This window comes from Manis pentadactyla, chromosome 1 (genome assembly GCF_030020395.1).
Source record: "Manis pentadactyla isolate mManPen7 chromosome 1, mManPen7.hap1, whole genome shotgun sequence".
NCBI classification, from domain to species: domain Eukaryota; kingdom Metazoa; phylum Chordata; class Mammalia; order Pholidota; family Manidae; genus Manis; species Manis pentadactyla.
The window spans coordinates 71559728-71583960 of NC_080019.1; the positions used below are offsets into that span (position 1 = coordinate 71559728).

The following is a 24233-nucleotide window of genomic DNA, read 5'->3' on the forward strand; positions in this document are numbered from 1 at the left end:
ACCCAGGGAAGACTTTCAGGTCAAGTCCAAAGGTGGTTTGCTGGCAGAATTCCCTCCTCTCCCGGGGACATCAATCTTTTTCTATTAAAGCCTTCAACTGATTGGATGACGCCCATCCATATTATGTAGAATAATCTGCTTTACTCAATACCTATTGGTTTATATATTAAGCTCATATAAAAAACATACCTTCACAGAAACATCTAGAATAATGTTTAATCAAATTTTTGAGTACTGTGGTCTAGTCAAGTTGACACATAAAACTCACTGTAATACCCACAAATTCCCATTATATATGTGAAGATATCGAGACTCAGAAGATGCAATTCAATTGCTTTGAATACAACGATCAATACATAGCAGAGCTGCCATGTGAGGCTGTGTTTGTGACTCTAAAACCCTTGGTTTTCTCTCTACAGTAATACAGTCACCCATTGCCAAGGGTCTTTTCACAGGCCAAATTTACTTATTGTTTTTATTTTTTAAATATCTTGATTTTATTATTCCATTGTAAGCAATAAAACTTGCCTTTCCTCAAAACTAATTTCAGCTGTATTTAACATAGCTGGAAATATCATATGTACTCACTATCTGTTGATTGACTGAGGGTATTTTACAGAGATGTACAAAAGGGGCAGAATTTCCCAGAGCTAAGGCCGTCAGTACTAATGGTTTTAAGTTTTAATTTTATTCATTTGTAAATACATAATTCATTCACATGATTCAAAATTCAAAAGGTAATTGTGTTATATAGTGAAATCCTCATTTGTATCCTTGTCACCAGCCCCCAACCAACTTACCTTTATTTGAGCCAACCAATCCTATACATCCTTTGTATACTTTGCCCCAAATATGCAATTACTTGAATCCCATATTCCTTTTCTTTTTTTTTCATGTATGATGCTTTGCACCTCACTTTTTCACTTAAAAATATTTTTTGGAGATTGTTCCATATCAAGTGCTCATAGTTTTCAAAGTTTCAGAAATACTTACCCATACAAAATGCAAATAATAATAGGGAAATAATACTACTTCTTTATCCCTAGGCTTTGTCACTAATCCAAAATATTCTCCAATCACTGTGGACAACGCTTAGATCACTAATTATCTTTGTTATATGGCAGTTTACCTGCTTCCTAAGCGTTGCTCTGGTTTCTTAGCCAAGAAGAGTCTGCAAATATCTTTTGCTTCCTCTGTGAAGTTACGGTGTTGGAATCTGACCTCCTCCTTCAAGGTTCTTTGCTTTAAGTCCTCTTTACTGACTTTTTCCTCATATTCTTTGAATGGTGTTCATCCAGCAACCATTTCATAAATAGTGCATCCCATTGCAAACCAGTCCGCAGGATAGGAATAACTCACTTTATCCATTAGGATTTCAGGAGCCATATAACCCTTGGTTCCAGCCTGTAGCACCCCAAAACAAAAAATAAAACAAAACAAAAACACTAACATGAGTGTAACAGACACTGCTGATTATCTATCCAATATCTACTATCCTTTTCTTTCTTTGTTAGGGGAACCCTAATTAATGGGGGTAACCATGTATTTAACCTATTCGGTTTCCTGCTTTCCCAGCAGCCTGTGGTGCCATCAGGACAGGCCATGTGATCCATTCTGGCCAATAAGACATAAAGAGAATTGGGCTGGAGTGCATTCTAAAGGGGACAGCTGTGGCTGCTCTTGAAGTGGGAAAATCACCCAGCCTCTCTTAGTCTCATTACCTCATCTTGTAGATGAAAAGTTTAAGTGGCTGTCTTAACAATCCCCTAAGCTCTGCCTCTGAATTTTATTTATAGAAAATTAGATGTATCATTTTTTTAAAGATTTGAGCACTTTATTGTTAATATTGCATATTCACAGAATATTAACTGGTCTATGATATTTCTTACTCTATATGCTCTACATATATTACTATATGCTCTATATTACATAATGATACTAATATCACACATCTCTGCCTGTGTGCTTCTGCACTGAAAATTGACACTGTCATTGTAAACTAGAAAATTCCACACATTTAACATGCTTCATTTAACATGCATGACTATATATTGTAGGCACACTTCTACTGACAATATATGCCAATTGACCATTGGGTTAAATTTATATACTTATACATATATATGTAATTTTTCTTTTGTAAAATACACATAGCATGAAATTTACCATCTTAATACATTTTAAGTGTACAGCTAAAGATATAAAGTACATTCACATTATTTTGTAACCGATCTCCCCAGCTCTTTTCATCTTGCAAAACTGAAACTCTATACCCTTTATGACTACCCATTGCCTCCACTTTCCAGGCTCTGGCAACCACCATTCTGCTTTCTGTCTCTATGAATTTGGCTACTCTATATGTGAGTGGAATCATGTAGTGTTTGTCTTTTTGTGACTGTGTGTAATTTTAGTACATCCGTTCATTCAATAACTACTTAATGAATACCTGCAACAGACATTGCAATTGTAACATACATATTTATATTATGTCTTCAAAAAACTAAGTTACGTTTGGTTGAAGTGTAATGTATAACCTCTGCAACAATTAAAAATGCAAACAAAGAACTCCCTAAAATGAGAACGGACTTCTATTAGCATATAAAATGATAATATAAATTATTGGCACAGTTGTGAGAAACAGACATGCTTTGTAAATTGACTCAGACTCTTAGGAAAGCAATAAGACATAGGGAGATAGAAAATAAGATACATCAACTATTCCCATCCTTCAGTCAGGTTATTTAACTCAGAAGTACATGCCTCAAAGAAATGACTCAGAAGAAAGAAAAAGGATTGCATATTAAGATTTTCATAGCTCCATTATTCATAATGGTCACAAGCCAGAAACATCCAAATGCCCAACAACAAAGACCATAGACCAGGACCTACTGTTAAGACCAAGAAATGTATATATGTAATGGATTTCACACATGGGTTAAAATATGTATTTCAGCACATCAAAAAACATTGGAAAGTGTTTTTAACTGCTCATTACATGATTTTGTTCTAATTGCTTAAATACGTATGTTTTATGTGCACAGTGTATGTTTAGGGATATTAACTTTCATGGATAACAACAGTGAAGGACAAAATGGCCCAGGCACTAATGAGGAGTAATTGGCCTCTGCAAAAACATTCTGGAAGTGACTGGGAGTCTGACAAGCTGGGCATGAGTCAGTGTGGGAATGTTCTTTTCATAGAAGCTGATATGTAATTTGGGTGACCATATGTTCTGGTTTGCCTGGGACAGTCTCAGTTTACATCTGTCACCCTGGCATCTTATTCAGCTTTCCACTTGTTCAGGCGAAAGGGTCTTGTAAGCTCCTTTGAGGCCTAGGGTATAGTCTTACTCATCTCTGTATCTAAACCAGGTACTTACAGCAGGGCCTCATTTGAGGCATGTCCAACCAAAGTTTGTTAAATAAACAACAGTAAAGATGGTAACTAGATGTTTTCCATTCACTAGCCAACAAAAATTTATTGAGCTGTGTCCTATGGTGAGTTCTAGGGATACCAAGACATAAAAGGCCTGGCCCCTAACCTTGAGGATTTACAGGCTGGTGGAGACAGGCAGGCTCAAAGGTTAATTCAGTAAAGTGGGGAATATGCCATAATGGGAGTGTAAAACAGCACAGGGAGGCTAGAGAGAGAGAGAGAGAGTGTGTGTGTGTGTGTGTGTGTGTGTGTTGGGGATACTGCATTGAAGAGTGACAGCTAAGCTGAGTCATGAAGGAAGGATCTGTCACACAGGCAAGGTTACCCAGGTAATGAGCATGTGCAGGAGATGGAGTCAGGGAAAATGTGGACTGCATAGGGAACCTGAAGAAATTTGGCATTTCTGGAACATAAAAATCTGTGGGATGAAATGATAGGAGGGGAGACTCATGGATGAGACTGAGAAATGCTGCATGCCAACGTAGCAAAAATCCATTCCCAGTTTCCCAGTCCCCTTTGTGATAGAGGCCAGAAGGCTGAGTTCTCCACTGCCCAGCCTCCTTTGCACCATACGGTGTAAGTTTTATTGGAAAGGTGCATATTGTGAAGGTGCTGAGCATTGGGAAAAAAGGAAATTAAATTATGTGGAAATACATAAAAGATATAAGATGAAATAATGGAGCAATAGAGGGATGGAGAGACACATGATAAGGCAAATCTAATAAAATGTTAATGATACACAATGGAATATTGTTCAGCAATAAAAAAGGACAAAGTACTGATTCTTGCTATAACATGGACAAACCCTGAAAACATATGTTAAGTGCAAGTCATAAAAGGCTACATATTGTGTGATTCTCTTTAGACGCAATGTCCAAATAGGCAATTCCATAGAGCCATAAAGTAGATTAAAGGTTACTTAGGGTTAGGAAAGGGCCGTGGAAGTGACTGCTAAAGGATAAGGGGTTTCTTTTCTGGGTGAAGGAAATACTCTAAAAGCGTGATAATGTTTGCGTATCTCTGTGAATATAATAAAAACCACTGAATTGTATACTTTAAATGGGTCAGTTTTATGACATTTAAATTATACCTCAATAAAGCTGTTTTAAACGTCAGTGGTAACTAGGTATTGGGTACACAAGTGCTTCCTGTGAAATTCTTTCAACTTTCCTATGTGTTTGAAGGTTTTCATAACAGAATATAGTGGGGGAAAAGGAGTGAGGGAAGGGGCATTGATGCCAGGCATTACCACACTGGCTGCTAGTTTCAGGCACAAGGGACTCTTCTGGAAGGGTCACAAGGAGGACCCAAAGGGGGGAGAGGGGGAGGGTAATCTAACTGCCTAGCTCCCTCCCAGCTCCCATTCCATTAGTCAAGGATTACCCAAAAGTTAACTTATTTAGATTTCCAGATATGTCACCCACATCCTTAACAGCTGCCTGGACAGCAGTCCCATATCCCTCAGTATGGTATTTCATCCAGTTCTAAAACCAGAGGAACAGCTTGGCCTAGAAGTAGTGCCAGCAGCATAGTGTCCCAGAGAGAGAAAAGGAGGCAGCAGAGGGACTGTAAGAAGGTATGTGAGGCTCGTGGCCTTGTACGCCAGCTGGATGACATTTCTCAATGATGGACTTTAGGATGGGACTTTTTTCATCCAGCTGGCTGCTGGCTGGCTTCTCAGTGCAGAAACTAATGGCTGTCACTATTGGAAATTTTTCTCATATTATTTCTTTGTCATTTTCTCCTTTTCATTTTCTTTGCTCTCTTTTTTTGAAATCCTGAAGTTATCCTTTATGCTTCTTATCTTTCATTCTTATTTTACATCTCTTTGTCTTTTTTCTTTTCCCGAGAGACTTCCTCTATTTTTTTCTTCCAATGCTTCTGTTTTTTTTAAAAAAGGGGTTCTGTTATGGGAAATTTCAAGCATATACAAAAAGAGACTAGAATAATATCCAGTGTATGCGACACCCAACTTTAACAATTATCAACACAAGGCCAGTCATGTTTCATCTGTGTCCCTACCCACTCCCGCTGCCCCAGATTACCTTAGATATCATATAATTTCTAAGTATTTCACTATGAATCTCTAAAAGACAAGGTCACTTAAAAGAAACAAATAAAGCTCTTACCATTAGCTCACTGTAAAAATACCAACAGTTCTTTACCATTATCAAATATCTAGACATATTTGCATTTTTCCAGTTGTCCTAAAACTTGTAAACAGTTTGTTTAAATTTGGATCCAAATAAGGTTCATACAATGTGATTGATAGGTTTCTTAAATCTCTGTGAATATATGTTTCTTCTCTTTCTGTCTCCCCCATACTTTGAAAATTTTTGTTGGAGGAAACTGTAAAGTTTCCCGCAGTCAGATTTTATGGATTGCATCCCTACAGTGTCATTTAATATGTTCCTCCGTTCTTTGTCCTTTAAATTGATAATTAGGCCTACAGGCTTAATCCTTTTGTTGAACTTCTCATTTCAGCACATGTATTTTTTTATTAACATGTAATTAATATAGAATAATGTGCACAGATCTTAGATATTCAGCTTGATGAATTTGATAATTGAATACACCCATGTAAATACCACCCAAGCAAGATATGGAACATTTCCATCTACTGAGTGCCTCTTTCTAGTCCATTCTCCTCCCTACTTCCCAGGCAACCACTTTCTGATTTCTGTCACCATAGATTAGTTATGTCTATTCTTAGATTTCATGTAAATGGAATTGTATGGTGAATACTCTTTTCTTAACATAATGTTTTAAGATTTATCCATGTTGTTCTGCAAACGTATTTCTGTATTTTTTATTTCCACATGTGCTCATTGTTCTTCTTCCTTGTTTTATAATCTGTTCTTGTTTCATGGATTCAATATCTTCTCTTAGATTCAAAAGATATTAATTATAGGTTTTAAAACATGTTCTCTTCTACTCCCTGCATTGTTCCTGTTTCTACAAGTTTCTTCTGCTTTGGCATTACATTTCACTTTGGAAAGTCTTTTTCTTTTTTTAAACAAATGATCTTGACTATTTCACATTTAAGATCTTTGACTGTTCATATTTTAGAGTGCAAGACCAAAAGGCTGACAAGAAGATCTCAACTGACAGGCTTCACTGTAGAGTGAACCTGCCAAGCCATTTCAATGAGGACCCCACCTGTGAGTTTGTGCAGACCTTTTCTGTTAGGCTGTTCAGTCTCCCAGAGAGCACTCCTCCACTACCCCACCTGAGAGATGTCAGCCTGCTTGCCCTCATTTTCAGAGCTAAGGTGGGGAAGGTGCTGAGAGTCTCCCTATATGTAGTAATTCACTCTTCCCAACTCTCAGTTGTGGTATATGCTGCTGGGTCCAGCTTCTCTCTGGTTCAGTCTTTTCTGCTGAGGTGCAAGAGGAATGAAGAAGGACTACAAACCACATCCAAATGCAGTCCAGATGGTGGTAATGGGTAAGTTCCACTCAGCAACATCTACGGTGTCCTTGAAATGAGCATATTTCAGATGTGAGTGACTTTAAAGATTAAAATCACTAACCAGGACACCAGACAGACATCAGTTGCTCAGAAGAAGGTGTAGGGTGAAAGTGGAGGACATGCCTTATCCTGAGCAAAGGATTGTGAGACACACATTGGAAGAAACATTGGAAATCATAATGGTCAATAATTATTGAGTGCTTATTACATGTTAAATATTTTTTCAAGGGCTTTATGTGAATTTCTTGTTTAATCTTCATGATAACCCTATGAAATAAAAACCGTCTTATTGCCCATTTTTCAGATTAGAAAAGTGAGGGAGGTTAAATCTTGCCTAAGGTCACCCAGAGGCCTGCGCTTGGAACCACTACATTGCATTGCCTCTATGAAAGGAGGGAGGTGAGGTGGCTTTTTCTTCCCTTCCAAGTTCCTTTAGGGTTTCTTTTCTCCCTGTAGGTAAAATTGTAGCATTTCCAGATTATCTCCCTGGTTTTAGTACTTTTGCATTATCCTCAGGGGTGGAGAGAAGTTCATCTCCACTCAATGGGTAATTACCCGGACAACCGAGGGTGTGTCTGAACCTGAGAGTTTAAAGGGAGGGGCTGGCTTACTTGCTTGCCTCTTCCTGAGTAGAAGAGAGAGACGCCCCTAGACTGCAGTTTGTAAGCAGTAAACGGGTTTTAAACTTTGTTTTTCCCTTTGACTGATTTCGGTTTTTAGAGGTATTTTGCCCCGGGATTTCCTTTCCCCAGATTTATACCTGGTGGCAGTTGGCAGGGTGCCTCTGAACCCGAAATCTGTCTTAATGGGTGCAACCTTTGGGAGGGCTGCTCCTGTAGATGGTGGGAAGGCCCCAGCGGATGCAGCGGCAAAGGGGCCACTTCACCTGTTATTATCCCCACAGCTGTGGGGCTTCCAATTTTGGAACCCCTAGTGGGGAATTGGTCCAGGGTAAAGTACCTCTTAGAGGGGTGGGACATTCCCCAGAACTGGGGGAGGGTGGAAACACCGGAAGCTACAGAGTTAGCCCTCTGTGAGTTGGAAGACTGCTTAGAGACCGTAGGGGGTCATGTAGCGGCTGGCATTGTAGGGTCTCTTTTCATCCAGATAGTGGAAAATGTTATACAGGAGAAAGAGGATTATCGAGAGGGTTAGCGAAGAGAGAGAGGGACTTAGGGGGAGAGAGACACACTTCAGCATCTCTTGGAGCTGGGCAATAACCTGTGGGAGGCTATTAAAGAAGAGAGACAGTTACTGAAAAGACAGGTCACGCTCCTAGAAGACTCCTTAGAGGCAAGGGGGGAGGCAGCAGGAAGAGCCGCCTTGCAGGAGGCCATGGGGAGGGGGAGGAAAGAGTAGTGCCTTCAGCCCCAGAAGTGGTGGAGGAGGAGCCGTTGATGGGGGAGCCCGAGGGAGAAGAGGAGGTGGTGGGCCACTGGGGGATGTGCTTCCCAGGCCACAGCTGGAGGTACCATCTTCTCCTGTTTTAAAGGCCCGCCCAGCTGTAATTAAGAAAATAAAAACAAAACAACCATGGGCTCCTCAGGTGGAGGTTGCCCCCTCCCCGGGTTGTGGAGGACTCCATGCTCTGTCCCTATGCCCAGGATGAGCTGGTGGACGTGAGTGTCCGGTATAGGCAGAAGCCATCTGAATCTCTGCCCATATGGTTTTTACATCTCTCGGATATGGGGGTGGAAAACATTGTTGTGTCGAGTGCTGAGATGAGTAGAATGGCTTCCCTGACGACTCACCCTTCCCTCCAGCAGCAGTTGCAAAATGCCCATCACGCCTCAGGGAATCAGACACTCCTGGAATGGTTGACAGCTGCCATCAGGGCAGTTTGGCCTGATCAGGGTGATTTACCATATTTTCCCAGTAGTTGGAAAACATATGCAGAGCTCCAACAGGTACTGCAGGAATTGGGTATGAAAAATATCATCTATAATATGGACCCCCAGGGCCCTGATAAAGAGGTGTTCGCTATAGGAATGAGAAACCTGGTGCTGCATACAGGTCCCACATCTCTCTTTGGGTCCCTAGTGACTACTCTTGCCCCCCCACCTAGGGCAGCCCATAAGTGAGGGTTGGGGGAGCAGATCTGGGGGAGGTTGAAACAATAAGGACACAGAGGGAAGTACAGGCCACGACTGAGAGGAGAAGTGCAAAAGGCCCCGTGAAGGTCTTGAGGACCCAGATGTGGGTTGATTTGATAAAGGCCCAGGGTAGTGAAAGAAAAACTCGATGGTCAGCCCAATAGAATATTGTTAGAACCGTGGCACCAATTAAAGCCAGAGTAGCAGTTCCAGTGGCTGAGGTCCAGGACACAGAAACCAGAGTCAAGGCCGCATGCCTGGCCTGTGTCCCTGCAAAACTTCCTGGGAGACAGTACTCAGGATTCACCTGAGCCCTCACCCCCACAGGAGGATGAATGGGCATCGTGGTTCAACTGGAGGGGGGGTCAAAGTCCCACCTTGGGGGACATGGTGGGAACCAGAGGCCACATGTAGAATCAGCAATTCATTGATCCCCTGTGAATGTACAACGTGTCCTGGCGCTGGTGGACACAGGAGCTAAGTGTTCTCTGATTCGTGGCAACCCTGAGCATTTTCCTGGAAGCCCTGCTGTGATAGATGGCTATGGGGGTAAGGCAGTTAGAGTGAAGAAAGCCCACATCTCATTGGGGATAGGGCGTTTACTCCCAAAGGAGTATATTGTGTATATTTCTCCCATCCTTGAATATATTTTGGGGGGTAGATATCCTGCAGGGCCTGTGGTTACAGACCACTGTAGGTGAGTTCAGACTGAGGGTACATGTGGTAAAGGCAGTTCTGAGGGGACATGCTAAGCAGCCACCTGTAGCTCTGCCTGTACCTCGGCAGGTGACAAATATTCAGCAGTATAAATTGCCTGGGGGGCACAAGGAAGTTGGAGAAACCCTACAGGAGTTGGAGAGGTTGGGCATCATAAAGCTCACTCAGAGTCCTTTTAATTCCCCAATGTGGCCAGTGAGAAAGCCAGATGGCTCCTGGCATATGAGTGTAGATTACAGGGAATTGAATAAAGTCACACCCCTTTTGCATGCTGCTGTCCCCTCTATAGCAGATGTTCTGGACACCCTCAGCCATGAACTGGGAATGTATCATTATATAGTAGATCTTGCTAATGCTTTCTTCTCTATTGACATAGCACAGGAAAGCCCCGAACAGTTTGCCTTCAAATGGGAAGGCCAGCAGTGGACATTCACTGTCCTTACAGGGATACCTCCACAGCCCCACCATCTGTCATGCACTTGTAGCCCAGGACTTGGCCACATGGAAGAAACCACAAACAGTGTGGTTGTATCACTACATTGATGTTATTATGCTCACATCTGATTCTCCTTCAGATTTAGAAGGGGCAGTTCCTAGACTGTTGCAACATCTACAGGAAAAAGGTTCAGCTGTGAACAGCACCAAGGTTCAGGGACCTGGTTTGTCTGTGAAATTCTTGGGGATTGTCTGGTCGGGTAAAACTAAAGTTATTGCTGAAGCAATTATAGACAAGGTCCAGGCTTTCCCTACCCCTACCACTGTGGCAATATTACAAGAGTTTTGGGGTCTTTTGGGCTACTGGAGAGTGTTTATCCCGCACTTGGCACAAATTCTGAAGCCCTTATACCGGTTGGTATGAAAGGGCATCAGGTGGGACTGGGATGAGACATGTGCAGCTGCTTTTACTGCTGCCAAGCAGGCAGTCAAGGCCATACAGGCCTTGGATGTAATGGACTCATCAAGGCCCTGTGAGCTGGATGTTCATATAACTGAAGATGGTTATGGATGGTCTTTGGCAGCGGCTTGAATGGACGCACCAACCTATTGGATTCTGGTCACAACGATGGAAAGGAGCAGAGGTCTGGTATGCCTTGATAGAGAAGCAACTGGCTGCTGTGTACCATGCCTTGCTAGCTACAGAACCCATGACTGGAATGGCCCTGATAAAGGTAATAACCACCTATCCCATCGCGGGGTGGGTGCAAGACTGGACCCAAAAGCCACAGAATGGTGTGGCACAGAAACCGAAACTGGCCAATGGGGCGCATATTTATAGCAGCACAGCGCCCTCTCTACTAGCCCCTTACGTGGAGAACTACAGCGCTTATTGGGGCCAGTGACCTGTACCAGTGGAAAGCAGGAACAACTTGCTTTTGACCCATTGGTAGCCGAGACTCCTTTTCAGGAGGGAGAAGCTCCTATACCTGAAGATGCTTGGTACACAGATGGCTCCAGTCATGGGCAGCCCCCGAAGTGGAGGGCTGTGGCTTTCCATCCTAAGACTGAGACAATATGGATGGAGGATGGAGAGGGAAGAGCAGTCAATGGGCTGAGATGCAGGCAGTATGGCTCATGATCACCCAGGAGCCTTCCCCCATAGTTGTCTGCACTGACAGCTGGGCCGTCTATTGGGGCTTGACCCTGTGGCTACTGACATGGTACCATGCCAACTGGAGGGTTCGTCACCAGCCCCTTTGGGAAGAGTTGTGGCAAGACCTTTGGGCCTCTGGTCAGACTAAGGCTGTTACCATATATCATATGACTGGCCATAAGCCTTTGGCATCTCCAGGGAATGATGAAGCAGACACACTGACCCAGGTGCGCTGGCTAGAAGGAAAGCCTACCTCTGATGTGGCCCAATGGCTACACCAGCGTTCGTTGCACATGGGGGAAAAGACAATGTGGGCCGTAGCCTGTAGGTGGGGCTTGCCATTGACCTTTGAAGAAGTTAGCAGAGCCTGGTGTGCTCTAAGAGGGACTTACACTGTGTCCCACAGCAACATGGGACAATAGTAAAGGGGCCAATACCCCTTGTCCGGTGGCAAATAGACTATATTGGGCCTCTGCCCACATAAGAAGGATATCAGTATGCCGTGACTTGTGTGGACATGGCTACTGGACTATTGGTTGCTTTTCCTACATGTCGTGCAGATCAGCAAACCACCCAAGAGGACCTTGGAGCATCTTTTTGCAGCCTATGGCCGGCCACAGGTGATTGAGAGTGATCATGGCACCCACTTTACTGGAGACACGTTACAAGAATGGGTGCAGCAATTAGCAATAAAGTGGAAATTTCATGTACCATATAATCCTTCCAGGGCAGGCATAATAGAGAGGTACAACAGTTTGTTGAAATCTGGCCTGAAGTCAGACACCAATAGTCTACAGGGTTGGTTAGTTCACCTATGGACAGTGCTGCGGTATTTGAATGAGAAGCCCCAAAAAGAAGCCTTGAGCCCTGTGGATATGCTCACACACCTTGCCTCTCCTGTACAAGTGTATGTCCAAACCAAAGAAAAGTTACTGATGCCAGGATATGGCCAACAGAGCAACATCCTGCTGCCAGCCGCTACTGCATTAAGCCCTGGAGACTCTGTGGAGTGGATGTGGCCCTGGACATTTCGACACATAGACCAGCGATGGCTGGAGCTTCTGGCACCTTGGGGAGAAGACCTGGAAGCTGACCTCCTGTGTATTCCTGGAATAACAGCTGAATGGCTCCCAAAGGTCACGGTAGTATACCCAAAACGTCCAGGAGGTAAGAGCATCTTGTGGGGAAGTTTTGTTTTATCTCTATGGCCAGTGCACGTACCTCCTGTAGCCCTATATATTGACCCATCTGTAACTCCCACAAGGGGGGTGAAAGTCTGGCATACTAGACCAGGACGAGATCCCATTCCTGCCACTGTCCTATCACAGGACCACTCTCTTGCATGTATCCTACCTGATGGACAAGATTTGCCTATGCTGGTGTCATTAAAACATGTATCTTATAGCCCTTAAGGTTATTTTCTCCTACAGTCCTTGTGGCCTGAATGGACCCCCTGGGTGCAGCTGCTGCATGACGATTGCTCTGAACCCTCGGCTACTGCCCGCCTATGGAATGGATGAGCCATGGACTTTATCTTCCTAAGACTTTTGAACCTAGCTGAATCCTCTGGCTTGAGGGTTGTCATAATTTTATTGCTGTTGCTATTGTTATTCATTAGTCTGGTCATAATGCTCCAGTTTTCTCACCCAGGGACCATTGTGGAAGAAGGGGAATGGGTAGATTGTAAAGCAAGATTTCTGGAGGGGTGGCCTATGGGTAAAATTGTAACATTTCCAGAATATCTCGCCTGGTTTTAGTACATTTGCATATCCTCAGGGGTGGAGAGAAGTTGTCTCCATGTCAGTGGGTAATTACCTGGGCAACGGAGGGCGTGTCTGAACCTGAGAGGTTAAGGGGAGAGGCTGGCTTGCTTGCTTGCTTCCTCTGGAGCAGGGGAGAGAGATGGCCCCGGACTGCAGTTTGTAAGCAATAAACAGGTTTTAAACTTTATTTCTCCCTGTGACTGATTTTAGTTTTTAGAGGTATTTTGCCCCAGAATTTCCTCTCCCTGGTCTTACACTCCCCTTGGAGTCCCCTCCTTCCTTCTCCTCACCTGGCAAGTATTAAGTCCTCATCTTGTCCATTCCTGCTTAAGCTGCTTCCCCTCCCTTTTCCCCAGTGGGCTTTCCATTCTTTGCCTGCATCTCTGCTCATCAAGCTAGCTGGGCTGTTCCACACTACAGAGGGTGCTTCCCAGCAACCTGGGGGGACCAGACCCTGAGCCATGCTCTGGGACCACCTTTCTTCCTCCCCAAGGAAATAAAGGAAGAATGAGCCTGACGTCTTTACCGGGCTATAGGTCCTTGCCATGATGGAAAGAGCATGAGACAACATGCAGAATAGCCTTAGACTCATTCCAACTAACACGCAGGAAGAAATTTACCTCTTGCTAAAAGACAGAAAATGCCAACAATGGAATTTTGAAGGGCATCACTTCCTTGAAGACTGGAAGTATTTCACAGAGAAGAATGGAATTAGAGGCGCATGCCAGAGTCTAAGCACCCAAATTCCATCACAGCCTCCAGCTGAAGAAATTAATTGCCTGCCCTTTATGCCATTTGTCTTCTGCATGTGAACTGCCTCCTCAGAGTGGGGTGGGAGGAGGGAATGGGCCAAGCAGCATGGGGCAGGGTCCAACCACGCTGACCTCGTGGCTCTGTTAACTCCTGAAGTTACAAAGGGCCCCCGCACATCAGTCTCTGTGTTGTCAAAACAGTCGCTTTCAGCCCATGTGACAGAAACTGCCACTGCCAGGGCTATAGGGATCACCCAAGTGTCAGCAGCAAGAGAACTCTTAGTGGAGGTGTTTGCATGTGGATTTTTTAATTTTTTCACTTCATTTTGTTTTGATTTTGGTTTTATAGTGTCCTTTGGTGGACCAGGTCAGGCAAGACAAAGTATACCCAGCATTGCATGGCATCAAGCATCAGATCTCACAGGATTTAGCCAGGCAGTGGCTGCCCCCTCTCCCATTGTCCCCCAGAGGGGCAGCAAGAAGTCCATCTATCACAGCCATGGCATGTATATTGTTTAGTCCCACCAAGGCCACTTGTCACTTACAAGTGTCTAGACTTTGAGGAATGTGGACACCCTAAATTGGGATCGGGATCAGATCCAGTCTGTTGGGACCTGTGCAGATACCCCCTACACTGCTCTTACTGTTGGATACTGGCTTCCACAGACCTGGTAACTATTGCCACTCTCACCCCGGGCCCATAGGACCTGAGTGGCAAGACACAGGCTGGGTGGATTCTGCACTCTGAGTACTCCCAGTATGGCTCTGGACAGCAGTGAACTGTGAACTTGACAGTGAGAACAGAGAGGGGCCTTTGAGTGGGGCTGAGAGGGCACAGTTGACATAATAGTTTTAAATCCATAAAAACGTGTGTGCACGTGCGTGCGTACATGCAGGATCCTTCAAGGTCAAGGTCACGAGTAAATCATCAGCTCCAACTGAATCTGAGAAGTTGGCAACCTTAAATTCCATCGCCGGTGTCATGCCCCTGGTGTGGCCATGCTGGCCTTGATGACCCGGGCTGGGAGAAGGAGGCAGAAGAGGAGGCTCTGTGCCTCTTTCAGAGGCAGAGGCAGCCCAGCCCAGCAAACGGGCCAGCCGAGCAAGAAACCGCCCTCGAATGCCTCTTCCCCCCAGCTCATCACAAACCAGATCCACTCGACGGCAAATCCAAACAGAGGAGGGAATCAGAATGTACATCTTTTGTTTGCCGTGGCAGGAGAACTGTTGAGCAGGGAAAAAAAAACAAGCTGAGCTTGGCGCTATCAGCTGTTTCCTGGGGCTCGCTCCTTCCTTCCCCGAGGGGGTCCTGGCCGCTTTGTTCTCATTCCCAGCTGCTCCTCTGCGCCTTTAAGCGGTGGCCTTTGCAGACCTCGTAAGAATGCGGCTCGAAACCCCAGGGAACTTAGCTCCAAGGCTCCGCCCGCACGCTCAGCCCCAGGCTGCAGCCTTGCAGAGTGACGGCGGCACTGGGGCCTGCTTGGGCCCTGCCGCCTGATCACTTTCTCCCAGCCTCTTCCTGGGCCAGGAGCGCGAGCCTCACCAGCGCCGGCTCCCTGCTCTTGCGGACACTCCTGAGATAGCCCCGACGGGAGACCCAAAGAGGGGTCCCTGCAATAATGCTTCCCGCAGCTATGCAGCCTGGAGACCCTCCACGGAGGTTCAGATCCCAGCTCTTATCGGTCATTGGCTGGTCGCCACTCTCCCCACCCCCACCCGCTGCCAGTTACTCAACCTCCAGAGCCTCCTGGCTCTTTGCTGTAGGACTGTGATGATGATTAAAGTGATAAGACACACTGAGTGCCTCCCCAAAGCCTGGCACATAGCAGGCCCTCAATAGGTGTTAGTAACCATGGTCACCAAGCCTGTCTTCTGGTTGGTTGTCTCAGGGCAGCTACCCAAGAAGAAAAACTCAGAAGCATCTAAGACTCCAGCAGACCGAAAGGCAGGCAAGGCCTAGCACATGGGCAGAGATCAATAGTTGTGACCCTTCCACTGGTGTGTGTTCTTTAGTGGTTTCATGTTCCCTGAATCTGCCCAGCATCAGGCTAAGGCATATTTTACATGGTGCCTTTAAGATGCAGAATAAAACCACAAGCGAAGCTCCACGTGGCTGTGCTGCAGGAATACGTCAGCATATGCCTGCTCTGCTCAGCCTAGAGGTGAGCTGCGCCCTCAGCCACTGCCCACTCGGCTGCAGCCATGGGTCCTGCTGGTTTCCTGTGCCACTCAGAGAAGAAAGCATGGCTACAGACGCCACCTGAGCGGCTCCGGGGCCTGTCAAGGCAGAAACAAGGCAACAGTGGGGAGTGTGACTGAGGGGACTGGCCTCAAGTGCTTGGCTCCTTGTAGAATAATCAAAGCAGTCATTTCTTGAGTGCCTACCAAGGGGCTGACCCTCTGCTAGGCATTTATCTACCTTGTTTCTTAATCTTCTCATCAAACCTAAGAGTCAGGCAGCATAAACGAGGCTCAGAGAAGAGGCATGACCCACCTGGGCTCAAGCGCAGCCTAAGTGGCATGTCTGTGTCAATTAGAAGCTGCTCTGCATAGCTTGGTGCATGGAGCACCAGCTGGCCTCCTATCTCACTGTCCCTGGGGCCAGGTGCCCCGGGTGATCAGGTCAGCCTGTGCATCTGTACACAACAACCATAGTAGGAGGCAGAACGAGGACTGGCACACTTCTGCTCCTTCCATCTGGGTGATCCTGAACACTGTATTTCATCAGCTACCTGTGATCTGAGTGGCTGCTCTGAGCTTCCAACATGGGAATATACCAAATTAGATCATGTGGCAAACTTCTGGTCGCTGGTTCACATCCTGCCACCCCCTGCAGACGTCCTGGCTCTCTTTCTTCCCACCCCCACAACTCACTAGACAATGTGCCAGCTGACCTGCCCAGTTCCCAGATCCTCTGCAATGCTACCCTCCTGTGCAGCCCCATCGTTTTCCTGAGTGTCCTTCCAAGGCTGATTTTGTCACTTCCCTGCCTGAAAGCCTTCAGTGGCTCCCCATCACCTTTAGCATCAGGGTCAAATGCTCTTGTCTGACTCCTCCAGCCCCCTATGGCTTGACATCTGCTACACTTTCCAGTTGTAGCTTTCATCACCCCTCCCACCCTGTGATTTCACATTCTAGGCGCTGCAGAGGCACTCTGTTCTGTGACTGAGCCCGGGCGTCTCCCGCCAGGCCTGTCCCTGGGCCAGGGTTTCCCACAGGGTATGGTGGACACTGTGGACCAGAAGGTTCTCGATGGGGCCTGTCCTGTGTCTGGCCTCTACTGCCTAGATGCCGGTAACGGCACTTCAGTCATGAGAGCCGAAGGTGCCTCCACACTGTCCAACTCCCTTGAGAGCCACAGTCACCCTCATTTGCGGACTGCTGACCTGTGCTCATCCCTTTGCATAGGTCAGCATCCCATTCTTCTTCCTCTTCACCTGCCTAGCTTCAGTTTGCTCTGAAAATCTCGATTTGGTTGTCATTTCCTCCTGGATGCCCTTCCTGACCCCTGACCCCTGACTACAGGTGCACCAACTCGGGCAGCCTTGGTCTCAGGTTATCACTGCGTGTTGGCTTATCAGTCTCCTCCGCATCATAGCAGGCATGTGTTAGCCCAGTTCCCTGTGCTCAGGGCCCAAGTCAGTACCTGTGACACCAGGTCACCTAAGAAATCACCCTTGGCACCACTCTTTCTCTCACCCACACCCAAACCATCACCGAGGCCTGTTCATTCTGAAATCTCTTCCCAGTTCATCCACTGTGCCCTGGCTCCACCCCCGCCCCCCACCCCACTGCCGGCCACCATGGGCTGAGCTGCCAGCACCTCTCACCTGGATTATCAATGACCACAATCTGCCTGAATCCCCTCTGACCTGTTCTCACCTCCGATGGAGTTATTTTTTCAAAATAGGCTTCTACTTGACCCTTTGGTACAATCTTTTCAGAGCCTTCCCAGTACTCTTAGCAGAAAGCCAAAGCCCTTCACACAGCCTGTAATGGCAGGTTTGGTCTGGCCCCTGCCACCTCCCCAGATTCATCCGAACCACATTTCCTCCTAATTAGTGCTTTTCATTTCCTGCCTTCCTTTCATTTCCCCCAAGCAGCATGTGCTTTGCTCTGGCAGCTCCCAGTGCCTGAAGCGCTCTGCCCCACCTGGAGTGGCTGCTGGGGACTCTGCCCAGACCACTCCTCAGGTCCCGGCCTCCGCTCCCCAGCTGCTGGCACCAGGGTCGGCCTCCAATGTAGTTGGGCAGGGCCCTGTGCTCAGAAGCAGCCAGGTGCAGGGTGAAAAGCTGTGCGGAAGCTGTCTTGACAAGTTTGTGAATTTGCATCTTGTAAATTAAGTCCAGTGAGATGATGGAGCATACACCTGGCGCTTGGAGCCTGGCTTCACACAGTCCTGTCTCCCACATGGGTTACTGCCTCCAATCATGGATTCCTGGCCGTCTGCTCCCCACCTGTCTCTGCTCAGCAACTATTGTTACCCTATGTCCCCTTTGGGGGCCTGGACTCGGCTTCAGGGAGCGTTGGAGTGAGGCACAAGCTTCCTCAGGTCTCTTTGTGGGTTGGGGCCCTGGGTGTCTGTGAGATTCTCCACTGCTCATGTATCTGAGCCTGAAGGAGTATGACTTTAAATAGCAAATTTAAAAAACACCATGGATTGTTGAAAGATTGATCATGGAAGAAAGGAGAAAGCCTTTTCCTGATGTTTGAATGAGAGGGCCCCAGATTTTCAGTTCACAATGAACCCGGAAAATTATATAGCCCCCTGTGGCTGGCGCGGTTGACTGCTGATGTCTCACAGAGGCACCCCTCCCAGCGGATTGCCTTCCGCAGCAGGGAACTGCCTTGTCCACGCTGCCCCCTGCTGGCAGCTGGCCAAGGTCACTAACTGGCTTATGGAGAGAGAAAAAAGCCTAGACCCCACTTGAATTTTGGACAACGCTGCCAAGGACCATTCCAACTCCAGAGCTCGCTGAGGGATTGACCTAGTCTGCTTCATCGTGGGTCAGCATCACCCTCTGCCCGTCCTGCCGTCCGCATGAGTGGGTCTCCTAAGAGAACTCCTTAATAAATTTTCCACATATAAATAAATCTGTCTTCAGAGTCTTTTTCCAGGGAACTCAGCTTAAGTTCACCCCAATTCCTTTGCTGAGTGAATTCCCATCTGTCCTTCTGATATCAAGCATGTCACATTTCCCCTGAGGCTAACTCTCTCATCCTCAGATGTTTAGTCAAATCCTTGGAGAGCCCCACGGACCACATCTTCACAGCACTCATCATAATAGAAATTTTACATTCCTTTGAGTGAGTATTAAGTTCTCTCCCCCCACTTAGACAGTGAACTCCATCGGGGCAGGAAATCATGTCCATTGTTTGATCATTCTATCCCTAGGTTTAGCACAGTCCTGGCATGTGGGAAATGCTCAGTAAATACATGTTGAATGAATGAGGGAGTGAGTGAATGAATGAATGACTGCCTTTTGAATGAAGGGATATTAAAAATGATTCTAAGACTGTCATGAGTATTTTTTGAAAGCTCTTAACAGTGGTAAATACTTAGAGAATGGATTTGAAGTTTTTGTAGTGGTCAAAAGTCACTAAGAACCAAATTTAATGATGGTTGGTGGAGACCAACATGTGACCATGAAATAACCAGAATGCCTCTCCTCTGTGGCTCTTAAACTGTTTCTCAGAAGTAAATTCTCAAAGAGAAAAAATTCTGGAGCAGGGTCATGTCTGTGCTGTACGTTGGTGTTAACTTGTGATGAAAAACACTCTGAGATCTTTTAAAAATCACTTATTCAGTGTGTCTTCAGCATTCAGAGTTCAGTACAATAGAAGCGTCAGAATAAATATAGAGCCTGACATCTGTCACTCAGCTCCTCTGAACGTGAGGAGTTGAAGGCTTCCAGGCAGGACAAGGTAACCAAGCATGTCACGAGTGTTCAGGGCACTGTTCTAACTTCATTACCATTCCTGACAAAATAACAAGTTGTAAGGATTCATGTCCTATGAATGTCCCATTCCCCACATAGAATGCTGAATTTGAAAAACCCCAGCCTGAGCTCCACTGCCCCATTTTCCTTTTGTATTTTCCTGGAGTCTCTAAAAAGTGATGTGGGTTAGTTTTATTGTGTGCATGTGGATGTTGGCTCAGAACTGGCAGGGGTGCCTATCATGTGTATTTAAAGTGAACACAGACAGTGGCTGGGACCGTGTGTAATTATACTGTGCCTATATGTGGGAGGCTGGCTCTGAGACATTAGTCACATTGTTCCCTGTGTAGCTGGGAGCTCCTTTCTGAAGCCTTAACTCTGTCAGAGTTTCAGCTAGGCTTCTGGTTGGTATCCGTATCAGACCAGAATGAGGCAGATATGCTAATGTCATCACATGCACTTAGTCTGCCTGAGTTTACTGAGTGGAAAGCCTTTTACAACACTAAAAACCATAGGCCATGTTCTGCCCTGCGTGTGAACTTAAGGTGGAGTGGGAACCATTAAGTGCTCTTGAATCTGATACACCTGGGTTCATATCGCATGCCAGTGATGGGACTTTGGATGGGTAACTCGATCTCTCTATCTATAAAATGCAGCTAATAATAGTTCCTACCTCATAGAATTATTTTGTAAAGGATTTGATTAAGGGGGCAGAAGACTTCCAAACTTTTCAAACCATTGGGGTAACAGCAGTTTTTAGGGACATCCACTGTTTTTGCCTATCTGCCATCCTTCTCTCATTCTTTTCCATCCTGATTTTCCTTTGGAGAACACATTCCTCTGCTCTCAGTCCATGAGACTGAGATGGACAGACCTCCCCCTGGCTCCTGGGAACAGCAGTGATCTTCTGGCTGGTAGAATTGGCTGTAGTTGGGCATGTGACCTGAGCTGTCCACTGAGAGTCTTCCCTGGGAATTGTGAAGGACCTGTTTGTAAAGAAGTGTTTTCTCTCCACGGGGTTGCTCATCTGGTAGGCTATATGTGGAGCTGGCCTCGAGGTGGGGAGCTCCTGCTTGAGAGTGAGGCCAACACCAACGAGAGCAGAGCTGGGAAGCAGAGGGAGAGATTCCCTGGGACACTGTTCAGATGCCTGGATCAAGCCAAGTCTCTGGGATCCTTAGTTATGTAAACCGTTAATTTCATTTCCTTAGATAAACTTCATTTTGTCCCATAGGAACCCTGACAAATAGTGTAGTAAATCATAATGACTTATTCCTTATGTTAATCTTTTGAGTTGACAAACCTTTTTCTCCAAATAATTCAAAGACTATCTCATAGATTCACAAATTCTTAGAGATTAAAGATGTCCTGAGTTGGCAGGCACAGCTGGGACAGGAACCAGCTTTTCTGCCCCCCAGGTCAGTGCTCTTAAGCACCCCTGCCTCTCCTCACGTGTCTGCCTCAGTCTTCCTCAAGCAGAGCTACGTGTCCCCTCCCCAGCAGCACCTCCCTCAGCACCACATTGTAGGGGTGGCCTCCTCCACTGAGGACAGCCACGTTTTAAGAGAGGTGTGTCCAGACGTGGGTCCTTATGGAGCCCAGGTGAGAGGTCAGGGGGCTGAGTTCTGGACATGAGACTGTTCAGAGGCCAGGGCCCTACCTAAACCCTCATTACCTCATGGGTGGATCATTACATAGCTCCCTGCAGGTTCCCCACCCCCATGTCCTTCTCCTTCATCTTGTATAAAGTCAGAGTCATCTTCCTAGAGAATCACTCTGTCCATGCCACTCTCCTGTTGAAAAACTTTCAATGGCTTCCTACTGCCTATAAAGCAATGTCCAAAGTATTTCACCTCACATCCTGCAATAGCCCGGAAGAGCCTCTCTAGGGAGGCTCAGTTTCTGCCAAGGAAAGGGTTACACTTGGAAGAACCAAGCCCAGAGTTTCAAAGTCAATTACAGCCTCAAGTTCTACTATAACATGCAGTAGGCATTCCGAGCCCTGTTGGGAAGAAAAGCTCTGTTGCTCTAACGATGTCCAGCACCCTCCTATCTTCTCAATTAATTTTGATGCTATCATACAAAAAATCTTTCCACTGGCTACCTTCCTTTATTTATAATTTGTATGAGTTTTCTTATGCTGTGTAACAAATTACCATGACTTAGTAGCTTAGAACAACACCCATTTATTAACTCACAGTTCTGTAGGTAGAAGTTTAAGCATAGCATAGCAGGGTTTGGTCAAAATCTCACAAGGTCAAAGTTAAGGTGTCTGCCATACTGCATTTTCACCTGGGGCTTAGGATCCTTTCCCAATTCACATGGCAATGGCAGCATTGAGTTTGTTATGGTTGTAGGACTGAGGTCTCTGTTTCCCTGCTGGCTGTCAGCCAGAGGCTGCTCTCAGATCCTAGAGGTCACCTACACTTTGCCACATGGTTTCTCCATCTTCAAAGCCAGCAATGGTATATTGAGGGCCTCCCATGTTTTAAATTTCTGACTTCTGCTGTCTCTGACCTCCATACCCATATTTACAGAACTCATATAATTAGATCAGGCCCACCTGCATCATTTCTCTCTTGATTAGTTCAAAGTTAACTGATTAGTAACCTCAATTACATCTTCATAATCTATTTTGCCTTATAGTGTAGTAAAATCATGGGAGTGACATCTCATAATATTCCCAGATCCTGCCCACACCCAAGGGGGTAGATTATAGAAAGGCAAGAGTCATTGGAGGTCATCTTAGAATTCTGCCTATCACACCATTGTAAGAATTATACTCTAGCTTTAATGCCCATGTGAGTTAAGAAGCTGAATGAGATTTCCTAACCCTTATCAAAAGCTTTTTCCTGGGGGCTGGTGTGACCGATGTCATCAACTCACCCAACACCTAATCTCACTCCCCTTCTCCCTTACCATCGCCTATAATGGGTGGAAAAGGAAAAAGTCTATTTGTTAGGCTCCTTTGCAGCTAGAGGTGAACATGTGGCATGTTCCCAGCCAATAGTATGTAAGCAGAAGTCTGTTGATATTGCTCTTTTCTCCATCTTTCTTCTGTCCTAGAATGTGGACTTGATATTTGGAGTTGCAAAAGTCACCTTGTGGCAAGAAGGGAAAGGCCAGGGGATTTTTCCAGAGTGTTTGGCTATGGAATTGTTGGGAGTCTGCCATTCTGTTATTTGTAGCAGGAAGCAATCCTGACTTATGCAAGACTACTAAGTAGTTGAATGGGAAGAATCCAGTCAAGTCTCCATAGCTGTGAAACCTCAACTCTTCTGGGAGGACAGGACAGTCAATGCAGGTATCAACCTTTATAATCAGGGTGATAGTTCCTTCTTACCTACTTCATAATGTTCACAGGAATTCTTTACATAGCATCTTGACATCAAAGCAATGTTAATGGTTATTACTAAAGCCCTGTAAATATTTCCTTTTTCATTTCTTCTGTGAAATGTTATGAATATAATGACCTTAAAACCCAGTTGGGGGCCAGTTACAGATGTGAGAGCTACAGTAATGGGGACGCTGAGGGGCTTTTCTTAGCTATGCAGGAGGGTAAACAGTGAAGGAGGGAGGCTTTCCTTTCTTCTCTCTTTTCTTTTTATGGCTTCCAATCTTGCTCTCTGACTCTTCCCCTACCCATCCTGACAGTCCCCTGGGCTTCAGTGGCAGGCCTGGGGACTGAGGCATAAATCTTCTTAGAGAGAGCAAGTGGTCTAAACCCTGAAGTTTAGTCTCCAGAGACAGAGAGGACTCAGGACAGGCAAAAGGGCCGAGGTCTCTAGGCAGTAACTTCTCTACCGAGTGCATTCATTATGGTGGACAATATCAAGGAGGCACAGGAAATTTCCTGCAGGCCCCAAGAGAGCTGGAGAGCTGAACACAGGGCCACTAAAGGAACTGTCCTTAAAAATTCTGTTGGCCCATAAACAGAGCTGGAGGACAAAGGAAGGATTTTTAAGACAGAGACAACGATATGTGTCTCCTAAGTCTCCATCAAGGTGGAGTTATATCACCAATTAGCATGACACATGCTTATGGGACACTTCAAAGGAACATTTCTACTTTGCATAATTGACAGCATGAATTTAAAACCACAAAGTAAAGAACTTTGTTTTTTTCATGCATAGACAGACATGGATTCACAAAATCCTGTCTCCACAGAAAGGTCCCAAGGAGGCAAACATGCTGCCTCCCCCATCAACCTGTCGCTCCTCCCCACCCACTTAGGGGACAGTGTCACTGAGGCCCTCCTTCCTCATCGGCCTTTTCCTTGGCTTCTCCTCCATAATTCACTCTCTTCCCTTCCTATAGAGTCATCACTTTCTTGCCTGGCACTTATCTCAGCATCTAAATCTGCTCCACTCTGACCCCCTTAAAACACCATCCTCCTCCCCGTGACCCCCTAGAGTGATCAGCCTCCCTCCTTAGTCTTACTCTCTACTTCCAGGCCAGCCCAACCTCCACCA

General features: G+C 45.9%; 1 protein-coding gene across 1 annotated transcript in view; it reads right to left on the reverse strand.

Moving 5' to 3' along the window:
• The window catches only part of GRK7 (G protein-coupled receptor kinase 7), a 59083-nt gene that overhangs the window by 4229 nt on the left and 30621 nt on the right, over positions 1-24233 (reverse strand). The window contains 1 exon segment of the mRNA XM_057498420.1: positions 1130-1404. Coding sequence (XP_057354403.1) covers positions 1130-1404 — 275 coding nt within the window.